Source organism: Alosa pseudoharengus, unplaced genomic scaffold (assembly GCF_046254945.1).
Source record: "Alosa pseudoharengus isolate Yale_2024_CS ecotype anadromous, Long Island Sound unplaced genomic scaffold, YU_APseudo_1.1 YU_APseudo_1.1_scf_2, whole genome shotgun sequence".
Taxonomy (NCBI): Eukaryota; Metazoa; Chordata; class Actinopteri; order Clupeiformes; family Clupeidae; genus Alosa; species Alosa pseudoharengus.
In genome coordinates, this window is record NW_027468663.1 from 2,750,006 (window position 1) to 2,773,065 (window position 23,060).

At 39.8% G+C, this 23,060-nt stretch overlaps 1 protein-coding gene and 1 long non-coding RNA gene across 2 annotated transcripts in view; one reads left to right on the forward strand and one right to left on the reverse strand.

Annotated features, from left to right (window-relative positions):
* The window catches only part of obscnb (obscurin, cytoskeletal calmodulin and titin-interacting RhoGEF b), a 190,823-nt gene extending 168,134 nt beyond the window's left edge, over window positions 1–22,689 (reverse strand). The window contains exons 1-9 of the mRNA XM_076293385.1: window positions 22,568–22,689; window positions 18,257–19,337; window positions 15,237–15,506; window positions 10,752–11,012; window positions 9,623–9,928; window positions 8,865–9,131; window positions 6,165–6,271; window positions 5,910–6,078; window positions 3,635–3,907 (exon numbers count right to left, since the gene is read on the reverse strand). Of these exons, the coding sequence (XP_076149500.1) occupies window positions 3,635–3,907; window positions 5,910–6,078; window positions 6,165–6,271; window positions 8,865–9,131; window positions 9,623–9,928; window positions 10,752–11,012; window positions 15,237–15,506; window positions 18,257–19,328 (2,725 nt within the window). The 5' untranslated portion in view covers window positions 19,329–19,337; window positions 22,568–22,689. The remainder of the gene's footprint in view (window positions 1–3,634; window positions 3,908–5,909; window positions 6,079–6,164; window positions 6,272–8,864; window positions 9,132–9,622; window positions 9,929–10,751; window positions 11,013–15,236; window positions 15,507–18,256; window positions 19,338–22,567) is intronic.
* LOC143134967 (uncharacterized) lies at window positions 12,080–12,500 on the forward strand. Its single transcript, XR_012988744.1, has 2 exons — window positions 12,080–12,170; window positions 12,413–12,500. It is a non-coding gene; the product is annotated as an uncharacterized LOC143134967 (long non-coding RNA).
* Window positions 22,690–23,060: the final 371 nt, after the last annotated feature.

Consider the following 23,060-nt stretch of genomic DNA (forward strand, 5'->3'; position numbering starts at 1 on the left):
CACTATAAAGGCTAGTATCTTTCATTTTGTTCCAATGTATCGCTGTGTATGGCTTTAAACATTGTGCATGCTTTATCATCAGTCTAAGCATTATTCCAGCTGTAACGCTAACGTTTTGACAAGCACCCCAATTTTGCCTACCTTGTTCTTGCCCATCTGAAAAAAACGTTTTATATCCATGATGGCCTTGAAGTGTTGAGTTAGTGAATTAGCTTAAATCAGCTTATTGTGTACTGATAACCAGCAACCATAGATAGTAAAAGAAAGCAAGTAGCCTAACCTACAACTTCTGTAATTGCTGCGTCCGTGTGTTGTTCTCTCTCCTTCTCAAACAAAAGTTGTGTGTGCATTAAGTTGATTTTGATAATGTTTTTAAAAACTTTACTTTACAGAAAATATTGTAAATAGCCTACTGTCATGCAGTTAATGGGATACTGTGCAGAGTTGGGAAGTTATGGTAGGTCAACTTGGTGTGAATACACACACAGAAGAAATTGTCTCTTGTTGTTAAGTTGCCTGATGGTAAACACCCCGACAAACACGGGACGTCCCCCGGACCTTATGTGGACATTCACAACGTCCCCAATTGGTCCCCAACGTCATGTTCTCTAGTGGACGTTCCGTTGACGTTATTGATGTCCGGAGCCGGAGTTATCCTTTGGTTATTGAGGGCCGTCCGGTGCCGGACTTTCTGGGGACGTCACCGTCAGGTCCCTCGAATGACATTCGCATTTCAAAGACGTCCTAAGGACGTCCTTGTGTGGGCCCGACAATAACATTATACTGGGGACATGTTTGCCCATGTTAACAAACAATTTCAAAAAACTTGTAAAACATTTTTTGTTTGTCTTGATGTAAGTAATCAACTCAGGCATTTTCATGGTGATATGTGAAGGTAATTTTTTTTCCCTATTCCCATATGAGAAAAATACTGAATAGGGTATATTTGGGTCTATTTTTTGGGTATATTTACGATTTACGAAAGGTAGGCTAAACATTTGGCCAGTCACTGTGAAGGTTGGTTAGGCTTAGACTGCACAAACATTAGTTTAGATTTACATTACCTACTCAAAGGCTACATAATGACAGGGGTGGGCAGTCATTTCTCCCAGAGGTCAGGGGATAATTACTTTGATAAAGTAGCCTATGCCGCTGGCCACGCATTGAACGATTGACTGAAATACAATGCACAAAATGCATTGTGCTGGAAGTTAACTGACAGGAAAGTAACGTTAGCATATAGATACATGACGGATTAGCTAAGCAAGTCTGCAACCTTATTGCTATACTATGCTAGCCTAGAAATCTAGACGCACCCTAGCGGCGGCAAATTAATTTGCTCAGCCTGTACGTCTAGTATCGAACCATAGGAATGTCTATTGGCTTAACACCGTGGATGTTCTCCAATCACAGCGCTCTATTTCGTTAGAGAGTCTTAAGGCGGGCTTAACAGGATAACGACATCCTGCGACGGTGAACAACAAGGAAGGTGGCTATGGTGAACGAAGAGCGGTTGTTTGAATCGGCGTTGGCGTCAACTTTGGAGGAGTTGGACTTGTGCTTTTCTTTGAAAGTAGAGCAACACAATGCACTTAAGTCATTCCTTTCGAAGAAGGATGTATTTGCCGTTTTGCCGACCGGATACGGATATGGTCGTAGCGCTGGCCTATTGCATGCTTAGGAGGTTTGAAAGACAATTCTCTGCCCGCCCCTTGGATTAAGCAGGTGAATGATTCGATTCCAGACTATACATTTCAATGATATAGGATGGCCCGCCAGGCTAATACTATGCAATAACGTTACTTGCAAGCCCATGTCTACTTTCTTAAAACAATCTACTCAAATGGAGTGTGAACTTTAACTGTAGGCTACCCTGCATCTTGTCATTTGTGTGAAATGTAGGCTAACGTTAGCCTCCGTAATCATGGATCAAGTCTCTTATAGAAATGATATGCTGAGAAATATGATAAAACACATTAACGTTACTACCCTATTTTACTTAGCCTACATATAATTTCAGTTTTTCCTCTTGAGCATGAAGTATAAGTATATATATACTCTTTTGATCCCGTGAGGGAAATTTGGTCTCTGCAGTTATCCCAATCCGTGAATTAGTGAAACACATTCAGCACACACTAATCCCAGCGCAGTGAGCTGCCTGCAACAACAGCGGCGCTCGGGGAGCAGTGAGGGGTTAGATGCCTTGCTCAAGGGCACTTCAGCCGTGCCTACTGGTCGGGGTTCGAACCGGCAACCCTCCGAAGTCCGAAGCGCTAACCAGTAGGCCACGGCTGCCCATGAAGATAACATGTGTGGCGTAACTTCAATGCATGCACTGTGACGGGCCACTAGGCCCTCTACTCGTTTTCTTTGGTTGCCTTCAGGTGCTTCAAGAGCTAACGAGATGATGAGCTGCACCTGAGGGCAGGTGTTTCCAGTTAAAAGGGCGGCTGCCTCTCCCCTTAGGAGGGTCATTCTTACTTTGGGTTTTGGACATGCAACACTGCACTCAGACACATTACAAACACACAACATCCATGCATTACTGATGACTGACTTTGACCCACCTCACACTGTTTGTTTGTTATTTGGTTAGTTTGGTTAATAAATCCATATTATAGTTAAAGAACCAACCTCTCAACTCCCTCTTTTGTTGTGGCCTTACCCCTAGGTCATAACAGTATCCAAATGTCTAGTCTAGCCTATTAATACTCAGTGCTAGGCCTATTTGAAGACAGAGCAATAGCCTACTTTATTGGCGTTTTAAACATTTTTAGCTTTGAACTGACACATCACAAAAAAGTTAGATGTCTCCTGTACTGCAAACGGGAAATTCAGTCTGCTTTCCTCTGCCAAAAGTTAACCATTTTCAAGCACCTTGCGTCTTTCTTTCAATGTCTTGCTATACAGCTCTGGGTTTGCTTGTCCTCAGAGTTTGTCCTTAACGACGGCTGTTAGGGAACTGAAACCGGTCTATAATACCACACTTTAACAGTGGTTGGTGTAAATCAGGACATTTTAGCGTTTCGACAGGCTTTTGTCGGGACTTGGGACACGCAACTGAAAATGTGATTTTAAACGTGCTACTTTTTTTTCTCTCTCGCTCTCTCGGAGGTAGCCAGCCGAGCATTTGCTCTGCTGCCGGCTTGTCCCTCATCGCCCAAAATGCTTGATTGCATTCTCCACATTTTTAGCTAAATTTTCATGTACCACATCAGCATTTTTGTTCAGTGAATCTTTTGTAAATTGCTTTACAATTACCGTTGGGCCCTTGGCCGCCTTCCTTATCGCCCAGTTCGCCTCAGCTTGCCGCCATTCACTCCTTCATTAAGATTTCTGGTAGAATTCTCAATCTTTTTGGCATCTATGTGTCCAGTATATAGTCTGTCTGATCTTAGTCTTGGATTTTGTGAAATAAATTTCTAAATACGACTTATAGTCCGGTGTGACTTATATATGTTTTGTTCCTCTTCATGAGACATTTTTTGACTGATGCGACTTATACTCCGGAACGACTTATAGTCCGGAAAGGTTATTTAATAAATATCTTACTAAAGGTATATGGCATGTCACTCCGTATTTAATTAAATGGCTTGTTGTGGTTTTGTGATGTGGTTTTGTATTCACATCTCACCTTTAATGTTGACCTGGAATGTCACCTTGTCCTCTGCTGTTTCACATGAGTAGTGTCCCTCATCACTGGACTTAGCATTCTTAATGACGAGCTTCCGCTTTGTTCCTTGGGAAAACATTGATGTCCTCTGGTCTTCCTTTAGTTCTTTCTGCTCTTTCTTCCAAATCACAGCTGTGTCATTAGTGGATACCTCACAGCTGAGCTCCACATCACCACTGAGTTTCATGGCAGCTCCTTCACTCTTAGACTTGTTTACAAACCTGCCCGGTTCATCTAAAAAAAAAAATAATAAAAAAAAACAACAGAAATGAAAATATTTTACAATCAACAACATGCAACCTTCTCCACAGTGTGTGTTAGGAGCTAGAGCTATTTGTGCTTGATTGATTGTGTCTAAAATGTCTGTCGCCATTAATCTTTATGATTGTAGCCAAGACCGTAGCCATGATGTCAACATTGGGGGGGACCAAATCTGTTGTGCGGTGTGAATTTCAATAACAGAATTTCAATTCACATTTCCTGCCATGCAAAAATATTCACAAACACAAACAAGTCATTAGTTAAGTCAGTCAATTAGGATATACCAAACTTTTGACGGACATAGGCACGGATGGATTATGAACCTCTGGGCATAGATGCAAAAAAAACCCTCCCCTGTTAAGATAGGGGCGCCCGGGGGCATAGCCTACTTTCCCGGAAGACTTAAAAAAAAATGACCCTTTATAATTAAGATGACTTGAGTTTTGTGGAAATAGAAGAGAAGGGCGGAGAAGCAACTTCACACAGTCTTAGGCTTCAGGGCCCAGTAGGTCCATTCAATAATCCATCCCTGGATATAGACCTGTGGTATGACTCCATTTGTCCAAAATGTATATTTTAAAAGAAAATACAAACTAGCGTATCTTTGATAACCTCTTTATTACACTGAATGCTTACTCATAGGTTTGGACCTATAGCCCAATCATATTTTGTATTTTTATTTTATTATTCTGGCAGCTAATCACACAATTTTAAGGTAGTTTGAAAGGGATGGGATTCAAGATAGGCTAGCCTACTAAGTCAGGTCCCTCTTCTGTCTGACACCTCAAGTTACCCTATGCATTATAGGCTGGTTTCTGACAGAAATTACGTTTTGTGTTAACATGTAGAAACACAGCCTTTATTTGGTTAATGGAGGTGGAAATTCCTTTCTTTGGTTATTGTCCGCGATTCACATTAACTGTAGGCTATCACCGCCATTGTAAAAGTTTTTTCAACTTTTGTGCCGTCGCCACATTTGAGTGCTACGTTTTGCCTGCATGGATGCGCGATTGAGCGCGCATCTAAATGTAACATGTAAGATGGAACAACCATTTCTAAGATGTTTATAAACCGGTTAATTTCTGACATTACTACTAGCATATGAATGCATTATTTATGTTGTAATACATGTGAAAGAAATGAATGACACAGGCACGCACAAATTCAAATAAAAGGACACTTTTGCTTTTTCACTTTCGCTATCATTGTGAGAAAATAGGCTACAATATGGAATTGCTTCAAAGTTCCCTTTGAAAGACCCAAAGTCTATGGTGACTACGGCCCTGATTGTAGCAGACCAATGTTCTGCTGAGCTCTTGTTATTGTTTATAGGGGGAAAAAAGTAAATCAAGCACCTAGGGATTATATCATGAAGGTCACAAGTTTGAGTTATTAACCAGCACCTCCAGAAACCGATCTGCAATAATTGTACTTGTCACCAAATTCCAAATAAACATTTTTTTTATCTACCCTTGTCAAAAATGCCCCCCAAACTTTGGATCACTAAACATTGTTAATGAACTTCCATAAATCTTACATTTCAATTTGTTAATCAACTTTTACTCTTGTTACTCTAATGTTATTATCCCATTGGTTGCACTGTAAATTTGTTCCCCAGAAATTCATTTATAACAGCCATACCTATTCAGTCTCTTGACTCTCACCATTGTGTTTTCACTTGTTCATTGTTGAATGCATAAGCCTTTTCCACCAGCCATTTTTGTGGTCAAGCTATAGGCTCAGCTGTGCTATATTATTGTGTATATACCCAAAAGCTAATGTCAAACAGGGGGCACTGTGGCAAAACAGGCAACAGCACCCATACCACATTCAGTTGAACATGCCCACAGGGACCAGGGTCATTTCCCAATCTCTCTCTCCCACTTACTTCCTTTCACACTCCTGTCAAATTAAAGGCATAAAAGCCCAAACTATAAAGAAGCTAATGCCAAACAAAAGAAAAATGACCTTGTACCTTTAAGAGCAACCTGGAAGAACATTCTATCTCCATCACAAATACACTCATATATGCCAGTGTCTTCATGTGTGATTTTGTGTATCACAAGAACACGCATCAGGTCAGTGGACAGGCACTCATACTTTTTCGCTGCCTTAATCTCCTTGCCCTCCTTCATCCATATGACCTGTGGATGTACAAAATAGCATTTTACATTTTGAAAAGTTACAGAATTCACAAGGTAATGGTGTTCCCATTTCACACATCACAAACCTGGACATTTGGATCTGACACTTCAGTCTGCAGCTTTGCCGATGTGTATGCTGTGAAGCCAAAAACTTCTGTCTCAGTGGACTTTCTTGTGAAGCGGGCTTGTGGAGCTAAAAAAAAAATCAAATAAAAATAAAATGTACTTTCCCCTTGTTCTCTCTATTTTTCATTGTGAAGCTTCCTCCCATGAAAATCAGCTTTTTAATACAGTATATTATTTGTTACAAAACCTATAATGAACGAATTAAACAGGCATTGTCATGGTTGAGGATTCACCACTGATGTTCTCAGTCAGGTAAATCCAAACAGACCAGTTTTCACCTAGAAAACTAAGGAATCGCTTTTGACTATGTGCGGGTGGGGATTTATGAATCATTTGGATATGCTGTGGCAAAATGATTAGGATTGGAGGAAATGCCAGGGCATGGCATTGTCAGAGTTAAAGGAGAAATCCGGACAATTTTAACACAGAGCTCTGTTGATCATGTTCACGGAACACTGTTGGTCAGAAAAAACTTGAAAAAAATCGGTGCTGTCTAACGCGAGTTAGCTGGCTAGTGGCTAAAGCAGCCAAAGTGCTTACAAGCTACCTTATGGGGGCATGTTCTAAACCAGGGGTGTCCAAACTACTGCCCGCGGGCCAAATGCGGCCCGCCACACACTTTAATCTGGCCAGCCGAGCATTTATTAGTTTATCATAGATCCGGCCAGCCACGCACTTTAATCCAGCCTGCCCGGTATTTAATTAGGTTATCATAGACGACGTTGTGATTAACTTTAGGCTACTGCAAACTGCTTTACACTCTTCTTAGAGAACGTTTACAATGTCAAAGTCAAAACAGCTTGTTACATCGAGATACATAGTATCTCCATTGCAGCAGATCTAATTGGGAATGCATTTGAGCGTGATAAGACGGAGAGAGCGCGACGGGTTCCAGCTGGCTTGTCATTGTTGATAATTGATATCTCCTTTTTATAAGAAACTTTAAAAGGAAATCGCGATGGCAACAGTAGTTCCCACTACTGACCATTTATAAACTGTGAGAGGGCACAGCCATAGGCACAGCACTAGCCATAGACTATATTTGAGTGGAGCTGGCAAAGAGTCTTAAAGTGACAGTGCACCATTTATAAATGAATTGAACAGCATCAAATTAACAGTATTTCTTAAGAAATTTATTTTCTACAACAAAATTACTTAATTTAAATGATACAAAACGTTATCCTGTATATATATTATTTTTTGTGTGTGGCCTGCCAGCCAATTTTTAAAACCCAATGACCCACCACCACTTTGCATGTTGTTAGCCTTGTCAAACTTAACTTTGCTAACGCAGCCTATGTTTGCTTAGCCTACCTACCTACCCTATGACCGACTAACTAGCTAACCGACGAACTCCCTTACTAAATCATTACATTTCCGTTCGCACCTGTAGGCTATGCTGCTTTTCTTTCAATGTCTCAAATGGCGTACTTCTGCACTTACAATACCTAATTTGAGTGTGTGAGGGTGTTCACACTGACAATTCCAACGGCACGTTACTTGTGGTAATCGCGGTTGAGAAAGCTGAAGCAGCAGCAGTGGAAAACACACTTTTCAGAGGTACAATTAAGTTATAACATAAACTGTTCATGTTTTGACACTGTACCACCAGGTCATTGTCGAATAGAGGAAACCAATGAAGTTATATTTAAATGTTGCAATCGTCATTTCTGTTAAGTGCACGGAGTTGGTGTTCAATATGAGATGACACTATTCTATTAAAATTCACACACTCTGTCAGTAAGCACACAGTGCACACAGGGCATAAGTACGCCATTTAAGACTCGTTTTTCCTACTGTTTCGTTTAATCTACTCAACCACTTGAACTGCTCTATTTCTTATCCTGAACTGCCACCCACACGATAGAAAAGGCAACAACCTAGTAATTATGTGAATAAAAATCTACAACATGTTTGAATGGCCAAAAAAAGGACCAATCATGGGGGCACATGTTATTGACAGTGAGTGGAAACTTCAGTCATTTGCATTTATCATGCTAAAAATCTGACACCAGGCACTACGCTGATGCTTGCGCCAAAGGGAAAATTATAATAAAAGAGAGAGACGTTGAACTTTAACGTCTATAATGTTGGCTCTTCGTTGATTCACTCATCTGCAAAAATTATTTTTAAGATATGTTCATAGCAAAAATGGACGAATGAGATTAATTTAGATCACTTGACAGCCCTATTCTAAATCAGAAAAATCTCAATGGAACAGATGGGAAACGGGGTCATCAAATGTTACAAGCATTTTCTTTCTTTTTTCTTCTTTTTTTCTTATATCAAGGTATGTCAAAATGAATATGAAGTTTATTGAAAGATTGAGGACAGATGCCTTACTTTGTGTACTTTGTGTAATACATTTTCACAAGGAAATGCTAGATTTTCATGAAGTAATGATAAATGGTAAATTGACTCACATAAGAAAATTATACCCCATTATAATTTTACACAATAACTTTCATGTCACACCATGTGACAATTTTAGTCACTAACTAAACAGATTATTGAATAAATATAAATTCCAATACAAAACCTAAAAGACCATACATATTTTTGGGAATGGGAGAGTCAGTACAACAGGACTTTCCAAAACTGACTGTCAACTCATTTGAATGACACTCAGAAAAAAAAAGTTTTTTTTCTGTCTTCCTTACCTTTCACACTAAGTGTGCAAATACTCTCTGAGCCAGCACCAACAAACTTCACTTCAGCCCCATTCAGCTCAAAAGTGGCCTTACGGATGAGAAGCGTGTGAATGGTCTTTGAACGTGTGATAAGGTAGTCAGAGCCACTGCGTAGAAGAGTATTATTTAGCTTCCAGGAGCCTGAGCAGACCGCAGAGAGCTCGATTGTCAACGTAACCTCCTCACCAGAGGTTGCACTGGCATTCACTAGGCCTTTTGTTATGTTCGCTGTCGGTTCTGTATAGGACAAAAGATGTCAAGCAGGTAATGAGAAACATGTTAACATAACTGGTATAACCTAAATTATTGCAACAACAGATCAATAGAATACTGTAGGTGTCAGAGAAAAACCTAAACAACAAAATCTAGAATGATGCAGAATAAAGAGATGGCTAAAGAGGTGGAATACAACAACAACTGCACACAAAGGCAGGCTGACTGTCCTGCCATGGACTTGAAGTTGACCTCCTCACCTCCTCATACAGAGCATGCTGAGAAGTAGGCAGAAAGTGGGCGGGAGGCTAAAATCAATGGGTGCTCATGTTTATCTGTGTTTTAACACAGCTTTGTGTAACACAGATGCGCTCATTAGTGTATTCAAATACTCTTTGCTGTTGCAAACACCTCTCAGTGCACAAGCTCTATCATAGCAAATTGGTGATCAATTTCATGGGGGTTGAATATTCCTGTATATTGTGTACTGTATGTGTTAATATTTACTCTCTCACCAAGGAAGAACGTTCCAGGAACCTCAAGGCAGGAGCTTCGGCCAAAGTCATTTACAGCAGAGATACGGAACTCATAGCTGCCTTCTTCTGTAATGTTGTTGACCGTGTAGTGGGTGTAGGGCACTGTGCTTGTAGTGTTGCACCTCAGCCATGTGTGAGCTCCCAGTTTTCTTCTTTCGATAAAGTATCCTTTTATTGGCACCGGACGATCACTCTCTGGAGGTGACCAGCACAGAGTGATGGATGAATCAGTCTTGTTCCGTACCACAGGGTCAATTGGGGGATCTGGTGGGTGCTTTCTTGGTGCTAGAAGGCCAAAATGAAGAACATGAAAGGTGACATTTGTTACTAGTTATATTCATATTGCTTTCACACAGTATGCCACTTGTCATTTAGTTTCATATGTATGAGGCGGTGGTAAAGCGTAAGGAGCTAGGCAAAGTAGCCTGAAAAGTTGTGGGTTTAATTCCCGACTTCCACCGTTGCGCCATTAAGCAAGGTACTTAGCCCCGAGTTGCTCTGGGGAGAATGGCCTTTGTAATATAATTGAGATATGATTCAAGATTCAAGATTCAAGATTTATTTTATTACATCTCTTTATAGGTTTATAATGGAGTAAAATTTGTTGTGTTTTTTCTCCTCAAAAAATAAATAAATGAAAGGGAGGGTGTGTGTGTGTGTTTGTAGAAAAAAAAAAGGAGAGGGAAGAGAAAAAAGTGCCTTGTTGTCTTCAGCATGAGTTCAGCAATCTAACTGCTTGGTGAAAGAAACTACTTCGGAGTCTGGTGGTACGAGCTTTCAAGCTTCTATATCGTTTGCCAGATGGTAATAGCTCAAATAGTTCATGGTTGGGATGACTAGGATCATTCAAGATTTTTTTTGCCTTCCTAATGCATCTTCCCTCAAATAACTCCAGTATGGAGGGTAGGTCACAGCCGCATATGGTCTGTGCTGTACGCACAACTCTCTGAAGTGCTTTTCTATTGTATTGAGAGCAGTTCCCATACCATGCGATTATGGTACCAGTCAAGATGCTCTCAATGGTGCCTCACCTATGTAAGTCACTTGGTAAGCGTCTGCTAAATGTAAATGTGTATGTACATGTACATATGTATTTAAGTAGCCTCACCAGTAACAGTGAAATGAGTTGAGGTCTTGCAATCCCCTGCGACGAAAGCTACTTCTCCTGAGTCTTCAGCAGTGCAGTCACGTATGGTTAAAGTGTATTGCCGTGTACTATGTGCAATGCTGATGCGTGTATCTTCAAGCAGCTTAACGCCATTTCTTGTCCAGTAAGAGCCTTCACAAGGTTTTTCAAGCTCTACACAGAATATTACTGTGTCGCTCACAGGGACAACTGTCCTGCGTGGGAGTTTCTTTGTGATGTTACCTGAAAATCAAATGCAAGAACAATAAGCAGTTGGGACAATCTTGTACATGCACTGCATGTTGTAACAATGTATAGGCTATACAATTACAGTGCATGAAATGCACTGTACTGTTATCGCTGGGCTTCTTATAATTCTTCTTCTTCTGACCAGCCAAAGGACACCTGCGCTATGTAACTTTAATGTTTGACAACTTTATACTTTTTAAGATATTTGCTAAATGTGATAAATGTGATAAAATGTCCCCATTGTAAATCAATGGGTCGAACGTTTGTGAGTTTAAAGGTGCCATGTGTAAGAATTGAGGTAAAAATATCCAAAAAAATTAGCTACAAGCATCAAAAGAATGAGAAGAAATAAGGGCGATGATGTCATTAAAAAAAGGACACTGTATAGTGCTGCAGAGATATCAACCTGAATTAGCATGCTAAATTACTAGCCACAGCCTGACAGGTGTATACCCAGATAGCAATTTCCTTTGGGCCGGATCCGCATAAAAGCCTTTAGATCCGCCTGTAGCAGACATACGGTATTTGACTGTGGGCTAGGTCTGCTCCTGATACAGGTTTCAGCTCTGCTAGCAATGCTGTTTTATCACCGGTTTACAGATTTGTCCCAGGTCCAATTTCCGCAACTCAACTGGAAGTCAGGAGATGCTTTTAAAATACAAAACCCAAAGCCCAAACCTGTGATACGGATATGAACCGAAGGACCATTTTTTCACAGCAGACCCAGGTGGTAATGATATTAATTAAGGTGCTGATTCTGCTAAATTGACTGTCCTTTCCCTACTTCATTGTCAACTGGCTGCTAAAGAAAAAAAAAGGTATTTTGGAATGGCACAAATTTAGAAACCATGGGGGTGCACTATGTTCCCATGGCCACTTCATTTCTACAGTAAGGCTGGAAAAGAAGATATAGTTGGCTCAATATTGATCATATGTTCGTTTCATTATTTTTATTATTACCTAGCAGTGGTAAAAGTAGTCAATTGTTGTTTGTGTCAGATCTAACAGTGCTATGAGACAACCCCATATTCTTTCCACGCATGCAGAAGTCCAAGCAGTAACGTTAATCAAGGATCTTTGGTTTGCTCACTATCAATCTTTTGACATGATTTGCCAGCCTGGGGTTGGACTAGGACAGCCCAACTTTTCAAGGTAGGTTATCTGCTTTTTATCTCTGTTTTATTCAGAGACAACAACAAGCAACCGAGCGATTGATAACTTTAAGGTTCAATATGGGCTAGCCTACTACCTTAGCCATCACAATAACTATTTTGGAAAAAACATTGATAACGCTAACAGGATCACTGATGATAAAAAACGAGTGTAATTGTGACTAGGGCCTACCTATTTTCAAAAAGGAATAAATGGCTAATGTTTATTTTGTGTTGTTTCAGATTGACCATGGAGATGACTGAGGAAGACAGCCTGAATATCGATGGGAACAGTGGAATTAACACGACTTAAACTTTGTCTGGGATTGCACTTCTACAGCCAGATTGTTGAATAAAAAAATAATTAGACACTTATGTGTAAAGTTTTTTTTACCCCCCTCTTGTTTGTAGCCTAGCTTATGTTTATCAGTTGAGCTGTTGGGAAAACGTTACGAACTTTAGCCTGGGTGAACCTATAACGAACCTGTTAGCAAATGTGTAGCAAAAAGATTTTTCAGGATAATTAGGCCTAATTACCAATCACATTTCACATGTCAAATAAAGCCAGCTGATGTCTGATAAACGGGTCCGTACCACACACAATAAGCGGACCCATATTGCATATGATAAGCAGATCTGGAACGTCAGTAACACAGACTACCATACGGAACTGGGCCAGTCTTAGCCCTTATTGGTACCAGATCCGTCAAACGGATCCAGACCAATTTTGGACCGATGTGCGTTTGGACGCCGGATCAGGTCCATTATGCAGATCCGTGCTGGACGTTGAGGTAGGTGTGGCCCAGTTCCGTCCCAGTGTATGTTTGCTATCTGGGTACTCTTTGGTTCAAGTACGCCCACAAGCCGTGCGAGTTATTTGTGTCATGCAGTTTGGCTGGCGGTTATGTTGCCCGCATACCGCCTCCCATGGCCGAAACTGGTATTATGACACCTGTCGGGCTGTGGCTAGTAATTTAGCATGCTAGTACCTCAATTCTTATACATGGCACCTTTAAACTAATGACATCACAATGCTTTTGCACCTGTGTCTCAACGGCCCTTTTTCGGTCTAAAACCAAAGACGGGCTGCTAAGTAGGAATACCATTACTCACCATCTGTCTGGCTATATCCATCTCCATAATAGGCTATGTAAGCTACAAACAAGTCAGACTGTTCCAAACTTTCTTCTGCTACTAATAGTCCACATCTGACACATACAGTAGGCACAAAGTGTGGCAAACCGAATGATTTCCGACTAAAACAAAAACGTTATCAAGCAAGGCATACTTGCTACTTGGATGACAATAACGTTAACCATCTCATGAGAGACCTAGATAAGTTAGCTGTAACTGTAACTGTCGCTAGATAAATAAAGTTTAGACTGGTGTCATAGCGGATATCTGCGCATAAAATCACAATCATTCTGCATGTCTAATATTTAAACATTTACTGTTAACACTAATTTAAACATTTACTGTTAACACTATTGTGAAACTCATATCATGCTTCATCTAAAGTTACAGCAGGGATAAATGCTATTGAATGATATCAGTCTAATTCAGGCTGCACATGCCTACATAAATGACCATTGAATATTTCACCAGATTGAAAAACATAGGCCTAGGCTACATAATCGTTCTGCCAACATAACGTAGCCTAGTCAAACTGCAATGTTTGTTTGTACTGGGCACCCTCGATAACCACAGTAAACGCTCTTCTTCTACAGTCAGGATAATATAATGCAATTATATAGGCCTACATCTAATTTAGGCTACATGAGTCTGCATAAATGACCACTGAAGATTTAACCACTTTGAAAAAAGTTAATTTGTTCACAAATAATAGCCTACACAAATTCTCATGCTGTGATCCCTCATGCTCATCATAAGTTGCAGAAAAAACAACCATATATGCATGACTTCAGTATCATCCAGTGAACTATATCGATGCTCAATCAATTATCTTCGGTTCTAAAACTGTAGGCTATAAAATAAACTAGGCCTAGTTGCCCATTTGGACTGTTCAAGAGCTTCATGCTGGTGTGTTACCATAACTTTATTATCATTTGGAAAGTTTATTTATTACTAAGAAAGCCTAATGTGTTTTAGACTACCTCCCAACACTGCTTTATCTGCCTTTTTAGAAAATGAATATAATAATCTATTATAACGTTTCAGTTAGAACATAACAAGATCTGCTTTAGTCTACATACAAAGGCCTACCATTTACAGAACCAACAAGAACAGCATTTGCTTTGTTGCCTAGACCTACCATTCAAATAACCTAATTTATCAATTGCCTACTCATCCTTCGTCTATATCATTATATTCATCTTTCTATCCTAGCATATGCTGCAATTAAAATGTCCCTTGAGGTGATAGAGCAGCATACATTGTATAGGCAACTTATATTGCCCACTGTTAATGTTTTTCAATGTTTCCCAACCACAGTAACTACCAAACAGCAACCACAAGAAAAATACCTAGCAAGACCTACACAACAGTTTTTGAATGAAGGCACCAACTTTCTCTCCATCCATACCTTCCTTACTACCTAGGAACCTTCACAGCTTACTCTAGCAACCAACATTAAACTATTTGTCTATAAATATGCATTAAACTATCTGTCTATCAACATCTATTAAACCCTGTCAACCTAGCAACCACCATAACAACCAACATGATTACCCTAGCAACCAGCAGAACAACTGCTTTATTTGGCATAGCAACACCCAAGCAACCATTGCATTTCTAGGTATATATTTGTAATCAACAATTAAGAATACTTTTATATGGACCTTTTACTCTTTAATAGAAAGAACTGTGAAGAGAAGAAAGGAAATGAGTGAGTGAAAGATAGGGAGACTTGCTGGGGGTTTTGAGAAATAACCTCAGGTCAGACTCAAGCCTAAGACCCTATGGGTATTGAGCCCACGCTACCGCTATGCTGTGCATTTGCCATATTAGGCAATATGTCATTTTTATGATTTATGTTGTGTTTCTTTTACACATATAGACGTAGGTTTTAAAAGTGTAAAAGCAGAATGTCTGATTCTGTGTCAGTTACCCAGAACAGTGAGCTCAGCAACAGTGCGACTCCCCTCTGACATTTCGCAGATGTAAACAGCATCATCATTGGTTGTGACATTGTGGATGGTGAGGCGACGCAATGTCCCCTTCTCTTCCATCCGGTATTTGCCACTCTCTTCCAAGCGCGTCTCCTCCATGAACCAGTTGGCTTGAGAGGCTGCTACAGGCACCTCACAGAAAAGCATTGCTGTGGCCTTTTCCTGTACCTCCACATCCTGCAGCTTCCTCTTGAAGGGGACTTTAGGTTCTGCCAAAGGTCAGATTGACACAAAACAGAGAGAAACTGATTAAGCCATGGAGAAATGTGTACAAAACACAATTCGGAATACTGTATTGCAATGTCAGGTAACTGACACCAGGAAGTCAAAAAGGTATATATTTAATAGGAAGTACTTCATTAAATTCCTTCACTATCTATTCAATTCAAATACATGTAGGTATTTCAACATTTAAAAGCATATGGGAACTGTTCTGATACAACAAACAATGCATGGAAACAGTATTCGGAAATAGCCTGCTTTCCAAATCCAAACCCTTCCTTCAACCAAATTTCCGCTAATTTGAATTTTGCAGCCTGTAAATTATGTTGGCATCACATCAGCTGGCATGGAACATTTCTTGTGTTATGTCATTCAGTGAGGGGGAATTTGTGACGTTCCCCTGATATAACTGTTATTGCTACTCTCACTCCTGAAAATTATAATCTGATCTGAGCTATATTCAAACTGTGAGACTCCGTGACAATGACTTCTATGTAAGAAAAAAAAATGGCAGAAGTAGTCACTTCTCAACTATGCTTTGATATGTCAACTGTGTCAATATGAAAACAAACTTTGTACATGGACTCCTTTCTGAGGATGTCCCAACAAAAACTGGGTAACTGCCTAACATCAAGTCGCCATGCCAACTATGTCTATGTACATAATTGTGTTATACGATGTCCTATATTTCCCCACCTGGTCAACGCAATTTTCCTTTTTTTTTCTCATTTCAATTCTATCATAATTGAAACACTATAATGAAGCAATTCACCGTCTTTGTGAAAGCCGTTTTTACTAGTTCAAAATATTACATTAAAAACGTTCTGCTGTATTCAAAACACTCCGAAAGATGACTTATCAACTGTTTTAATTTCACAGGGCCTTGCTGAAATCTGCCTTAATGCTAGAAAAGACTGCAGTATCAATCAGAAATGTGGAATACTCTGACCTTTGCCTCTTTTGGCCCTTTGTAGTGTGGGTACAGAGGGCCAAAAGAGCTGGAAATATGGCACTCCATATCAGGGTTGTGCACAATTCAAATTGCAATTCTGCTTCCTGTTTGCTACCTCAATTGAAATGCAAGTGAAATTCAAGAATTTAATTGGAATTTAAGAGCCAGTTTCAATTCAATTCTGGAATTTTGCACAAGCCTGCTCCATATACAACAACATTTCATAAAAGCCAAATATCTTCACAATCATTTCAACAAATATACTTCTTCATACAGCCAAAGAAAGTGGAACTCTAACCCTGCATGAAATAGTGAAAATGAATAATACAGGGTGAATGAAAGCTCTTCACCACTCCACCTGACCAAAGCACTGGCATCAGATGGCAGATTGTGTTATCAGAGAAACTGCAAACTACTCATCAGAAGCAGAAAATAGATGAAACTTGATACCACCCCCTCCACTGTTGTGCCAGCTCTATACCATGTAGAGCATGATTCAAGTTAAGAGACACACATCCACTTTCATTGAAGCGCTCAATGAATTTTTGTGAATGTTTGTCACACTTAAATGTTTCAGAACAAACAAATTTAAATATTTGTCAAAGATAACACAAGTAAACACAAAATGCAGTTTTTAAAATGAAGGTTGTTATTATTAAGGGAAAACAAAATCCAAACCTACATGGCCCTGCGTGAAAAAGTGATTGCCCCCTAAACCTAATAACTGGTTGGGCCACCCTTAGCAGCAACACCTGCAATCAAGCATTTGTGATAACTTGCATTGAGTCTTTTACAGCGCTGTGGAGGAATTCTGGCCCACTCATCTTTGCAGAATTGTTGTAGTTCAGCCGGATTGGAGGGTTTTCGAACATGAACTGCTTTTTTAAGGTAATGCACAGCATCTCAATAGGATTCAGGTCAAGACTTTGACTAAGCCACTCCAAAGTCTTCATTTTGTTTTTCTTCAGCCATTCAGAGGTGGACTTGCTGGTGTGTTTTGGATCACTGTCCTGCAGAACCTAAGTTCGCTTCAGTTTGAGGTCACAAACAGATGGCAGTGGTCTTGGAACTTATGGAACCATGCCATTTTTGCCCAGTCTCTTTCTTATGGAGGAGTCATGAACACTGAGCTTAACTGAGGCAAGTGAGGCCTGCAGTTCTTTGGATGTTGTTGTGGGGTCTTTAGTGATCCTTTGGATGAGTCGGCCGGCCACTCCTGGGAAGGTTCACCACTGTTCCATGTTTTTGCGGATAATGGCTCTCACTGTGGTCCGCTGAAGTCTCAAAGCTTTAGAAATGGCTTTATAACCTTTTCCAGACTGACAGATCTCAATTACTTTCTTTCTCATTTGTTCCTGAATTTCTTTGGATCTCGGCATGATGTCTATGTTTTGAGGATCTTTTGGTCTACTTCACTTTGTCATGCAGGTCCTATTTAAGTGATTTCTTGATTGAGAACAGGTGTGACAGAAGGGGGAAGGGGGGGGGGGGTTAACACTTTTTCATACAGGGCAATGTAGGTTTTGATTTTTTTCCCCTTAATAATAAAAACCTTAATTTAATAACTGCATTTTGTGTTTACTTTTGTTAACTTTCAATTTGTTTGATGATCTAAAACATTTAGGTGTGACACTTTTTCACACCACTGTATACTCCTCACTGAAGTCTGTCTTTGAATATATGAACTAAAATACCAAATTGATGAACTGTATCTACCAGGATGGACACAGAAAAGAACAAAAAGGTACATCCAAATCCATAGAAATAAATCAAGATTATCCTTACCTTTAACAATCACCAACACAGCACTGTATGTCTGTCCAGCCATATTTGAGGCATTGCAGGTGTACAAGCCATTGTCACTCTGTTTACAGTATAAAATCTTGAGGATAAAGTTCTCTGCATGATCCTCATACATTACTTGTCGTCTGCCTTCAGTGATGTTTGTACCATCCTTCCTCCAAACAATGTGGGGCTTGGGATGACCTGTGACAAAACAGCTGAGTTTTGCATGCTTCCCCTCAGTCACCATACATGTGCGAGTAAAGACACCTTTTGGCAAATTATAAGCAAAGTCGGAGGCACGTTGATCATTGTCTCGTCCGTCAGTGATCTTAGAGCTAGAGAGAGAGGATGAAGTGCTTTCTGTGGTTCGATGAAAGGAGATATCTTTTCTCATCTCCTCCTTTCGTTTCTGGAGGTGTGACAAAAGGGATGTGCTTTTGTCTGCATTAACAATCTGATAGGCATCCTGGAGGTCCACTACAAGAGTGGCAGCTGCATGAGACCGACCTACTGTGTTTTGAGCACGACAGGTATAGGTGCCACTGTCAAGGCTGCGCACACTTTGGATCCGCAAGGAGCTGCCTTCACTGTCAGAGGTGATTTTGATACGGTTTGTCTCACCAATATAACGGCCGTCCTTCTCCCACTCAAAGTTAGGATCAGGGTGAGCTGCCACCCGGCAGTAGAAGGTGACATCGCCTCCCAGGCCAACTCGTGCAGACATAGGCTTCACCATAAACACAGGTGCCCGATCCACCAGCTGCTCTGGCAGGCCCACCCTAAGGCTCACAGCAGCATAGGCTTCCCCAACATTGTTTTTGGCACGGCACATGTACTGCCCACTGTCTTCCAAAGTCAGATCATAGATGGTCAAGCGATAGACATCACCATCCTCCACTGTTTTGAAACGGCCACCAGCAGAGAGTTGCAGTTTCTCTTTCTCCCATGTGACAATTGGGACAGGACTGCCCACAATGGTGCAACTCAATGAGGCATCCCTACCCACACACACAGAAAACGCCTTGGGCCGTGTTATGAATCTGGGAACCCCACCAAACAGATTCTGGTCCATCACAAAATCCTGCAACAGAGGCAAAGAATGATAAGTACTGTGCATGCAATGTACAACATAACATGACTCTTCTGTTGCTAACAAATAATACAGGCATATGCATATCTTAGGGTCCTGAAATTTCTTAGAAACACTATCCTGACAATTCTTAGAAACTATTGTAATATTGTACTTTCAAATACACATTTTTTGCACAGCTGCCCACATTTTTACCAACATTAGTATATCACTCATTTACAGTTTAATTTGCAAAGGTTTAATTCTATCTTTATTTTTTCTACTAAAGGCAAAAGCCATGCACAATAACATTTACTACATTTGAAGAGTTCATTTTCATTTTTACTAAATTTGAAGAGTTCTTTTTTCACAAATACTCAAAAATTGTGCCTTTTTATTGCACATTCCAGGTTATATCAATCAAACTGTAGTTGGTTTGCTTTGATCAAGTCAATTATGTATAAATAAGGACCAGAGCCGGACAGTAACGGAGTACATTTACTTGAGTACAGTACTTGAGTACAATTTTGAGGGATCTGTACTTTACTCGAGTATCATTTTTGGGGAGTACTCATGACTTTACTCAAGTACATTTGAGAGGCAAATATTGTACTCTTTACTCCACTACATTTCTATCCATAACCGTGAGTACCCGTTACTACTTCTAAAAAAAAGGAAAAAAGAAAAATCTCGGAAACCCTTAATTTGTTGTTTCCCTCTCAAACGTGATTGGATTGTGCAGGCGCCACTGATTGGGACAGCCAATCAGCAATCACCTTCAGCTTTCCGCCAAAGTCAACTCCATGGTCAGATTTAGATAAGAGACGAAACCATGGACAAAACAATGGATGAAGACACAGCAGGTCCATCCCGGGAATGTGCCAACCTGTGGCTCCACCTCACCAGACTATTTCAATTTTCTGAACAAGTTAATGATAGTTTTCGCTTCAAGTGTTTCAATTACAAAATAGTATTTGTATTTGAAATACATATTTTAAATACATGTATTAGAAATACTGCCCATCCCTGGCAACATGGTAAAAAGATGAAAATGACTTGATTTTACTTCCAATTCATTTTACATTCTCCAAGGTGTTAACATTAAAATTTTTCATAACTCCATGTAGGACGTTTCTGTACATAAATGTAAGCACTGTGGCAGTAGTAATGCAATATTTAGAAAATGTAGGTTACTCTTGTACTCTTGATACTCAAGTACTTTTAAAAACAAGTACTTCAGTACTTTTACTTAAGTAGACATCTGACTGTTGTACTTTTACTTGTACTTGAGTAAAATTTAGCAAAGGGTATCTGTACTTTTACTCAAGTAATGAAGCTGTGTACTCTGTCCGCCTCTGATAAGGACGTATATGCACTGTGAATCAGCTAAAAATCGATAGAAATGCGTGAAGATTACAACCTGTTGAGATAAAAACAAATAATCATGATGCAATTTTAAAAAAACAGAATAGGGAGTATTCTGCTTTTGATTTCACTTGTTCAATGTCACATAACTATCCTAACTGAAAACAACCTCATCAGGGCGCCAGATAAAACAGAATATGCATTAAAGTTGCAGTCAGGGATTTTACACGATTTCAAGCCCATAGGCTAACATTTTTTGCCACATTCAGAAATAATTTCCTCATGACCGCTAGCTGCCCATTCCGTGAGTACACTGTAAAATTAGGCTTCCCAGGCTTCGAAAACTGGAAACAAACAAAGTGGGGTAGCCTGTCCCCCAAACAAAAACTAAACTATGCATGGAATTTCTAAGGAAATACTGAAGGTAGGGGTGAGCTACCTCTCTGGTGTGTTTTGTTTGGTCCTTGGTTAAAATGGAATTTTCTTTTTTACTTTTTAGAATTTTTTTTGCACAAAAGCGACTTCATGCCAAATCCCTGATTGCACATTTAACTTGGACAAGGTGATGATTTCAGACCTTGTGTTCCTTACAGTTTATATAAATAAAGGAATATTTTTCAGTCATAATTTGTCTGCAGCCTATTCTGTAAAAAAAAAAAACTGTGAGAAAATCAATCGTGAACGTAAAATCGGGAATCGTACCGAATTGTGAGTTGAGTCAGTGTATCCTTACATCCTTATGTATCAAATAAAAATAATCAAATTTCAGTTTGGTTGATATTACTTAATTTTATAACTAAAATGATTTAGGAAAATTCTTTAAAATTGAGTTAACTGTTTTGAAAAAATAACTTAATTTATTTTGAATGCTACAGTGGAAGTACTTAAAACCTGGTCTTCTGTTCTGACCAATATACTGTAGGTTACAGTAGGCTAACCCAAAGATGATTCTCTTAAATATCATGGAGACACCCAAAATTCTAACATAGCCTATTCAATTTAAAACCTGAAATACAGGCAACAGTTAAGCTAGTAGTAAAGTCTAGTAAAGTTACTAGAAAAGTCATCCACTTATTGGAAATTGTTATTTTTCTTTCATAAAGCCTATAGATTCCTTCCAGTTTAGGCTACCCTTAATCTCCAACACAGATAATACTGGTATCACTAATAGCCTGTTGAAATTAGGCCAACAAAATATCACACTTAATGAACAATTTCCAAAGTGTGCTCAAAACAACTGTGTTACAGCAACTGTGTAAAAATGCATTCCCCTATAACCAAGTTAGCAATCTATGTGCCTTTGAAACGGTTGACATTTGCCGTCGTTGTCACCTCACTCCCCTAAGCTGCCACCACCAAAAATAACTTCAGCTGTCAGACCCCATCTCACTCCCATTGCCATTTGTAGAGGCGGAGACAGACGGACTCACACAGGAACAATAGACAAATAAACCAATAGAACTTTTCTTAGCCTACAACATGCCTAATTAACTAGAGACTGGGATGTAATATTCCATTTGAAACTAGGAATTCTTTGCCCTTCGTCTAACAGTCTATTTGTTAGGGCACCACAGGTTACATGGCATGCACTTCGATTTGCTCAAGACTAATCGATAGAAATGCTTAATTGTGGTCCAGATTATTGCGCATCTCAAGAATTCTGCACATTAAACACATTTGGAATAGGCATAGGGCAAGTTAGTCTGTCCTAAGGAATCAGAAAGTCAGAACTGTGCGTCAAGACTAGGCTACTGACCTTTTCTATTTTAGTTCACGGACAAATCATATAGGCTACAATTGTGAAGTAGGCCTAGGCTATCCTATGTATCAAGCATTTAGTTTGGGGAAAAAAAGTGTAAAATAGAAAGTTTCCTTGCCTTGGTGGGATAGCCTATAGGTTAGGCCTAAATTTGATCCAAATGAAACAACCGTAGGTAAATCCACTGAAACTGTCGAATACCGTAGCCTAGGTAGTGAAATATCCCCCAATCTCCCGCGGAGGCCAGATGACACTATTTTTTCCTCTGTGGTTCTACATGATGACAAGTAGATGACGTTCCATTTTCGTTGCAGCCTCCTTCCAAAATAGCCATCGCCACAGCAGTTAGGCCTACCCCTCTTCCCGCGTGTGTGCCGTTTCTAAAGAAGGTTTCTAAAACTTTACGTAGCCTACCTAGACGTAAACCATGAACGGGGTAGAATCGGGTCGAATGAAACACTTGTTAAACCTAATTTACAAAGAAATCGTAAAACACTGATAGGCATATTTTGTAGCAACCTACATCTGTCCTCTGTCCAATACAGTTGCATTTAGGCTACAGCTCTGAACAAAACAGTTCAAGAATTATTTAGGAGAAGTACTAGGCTACA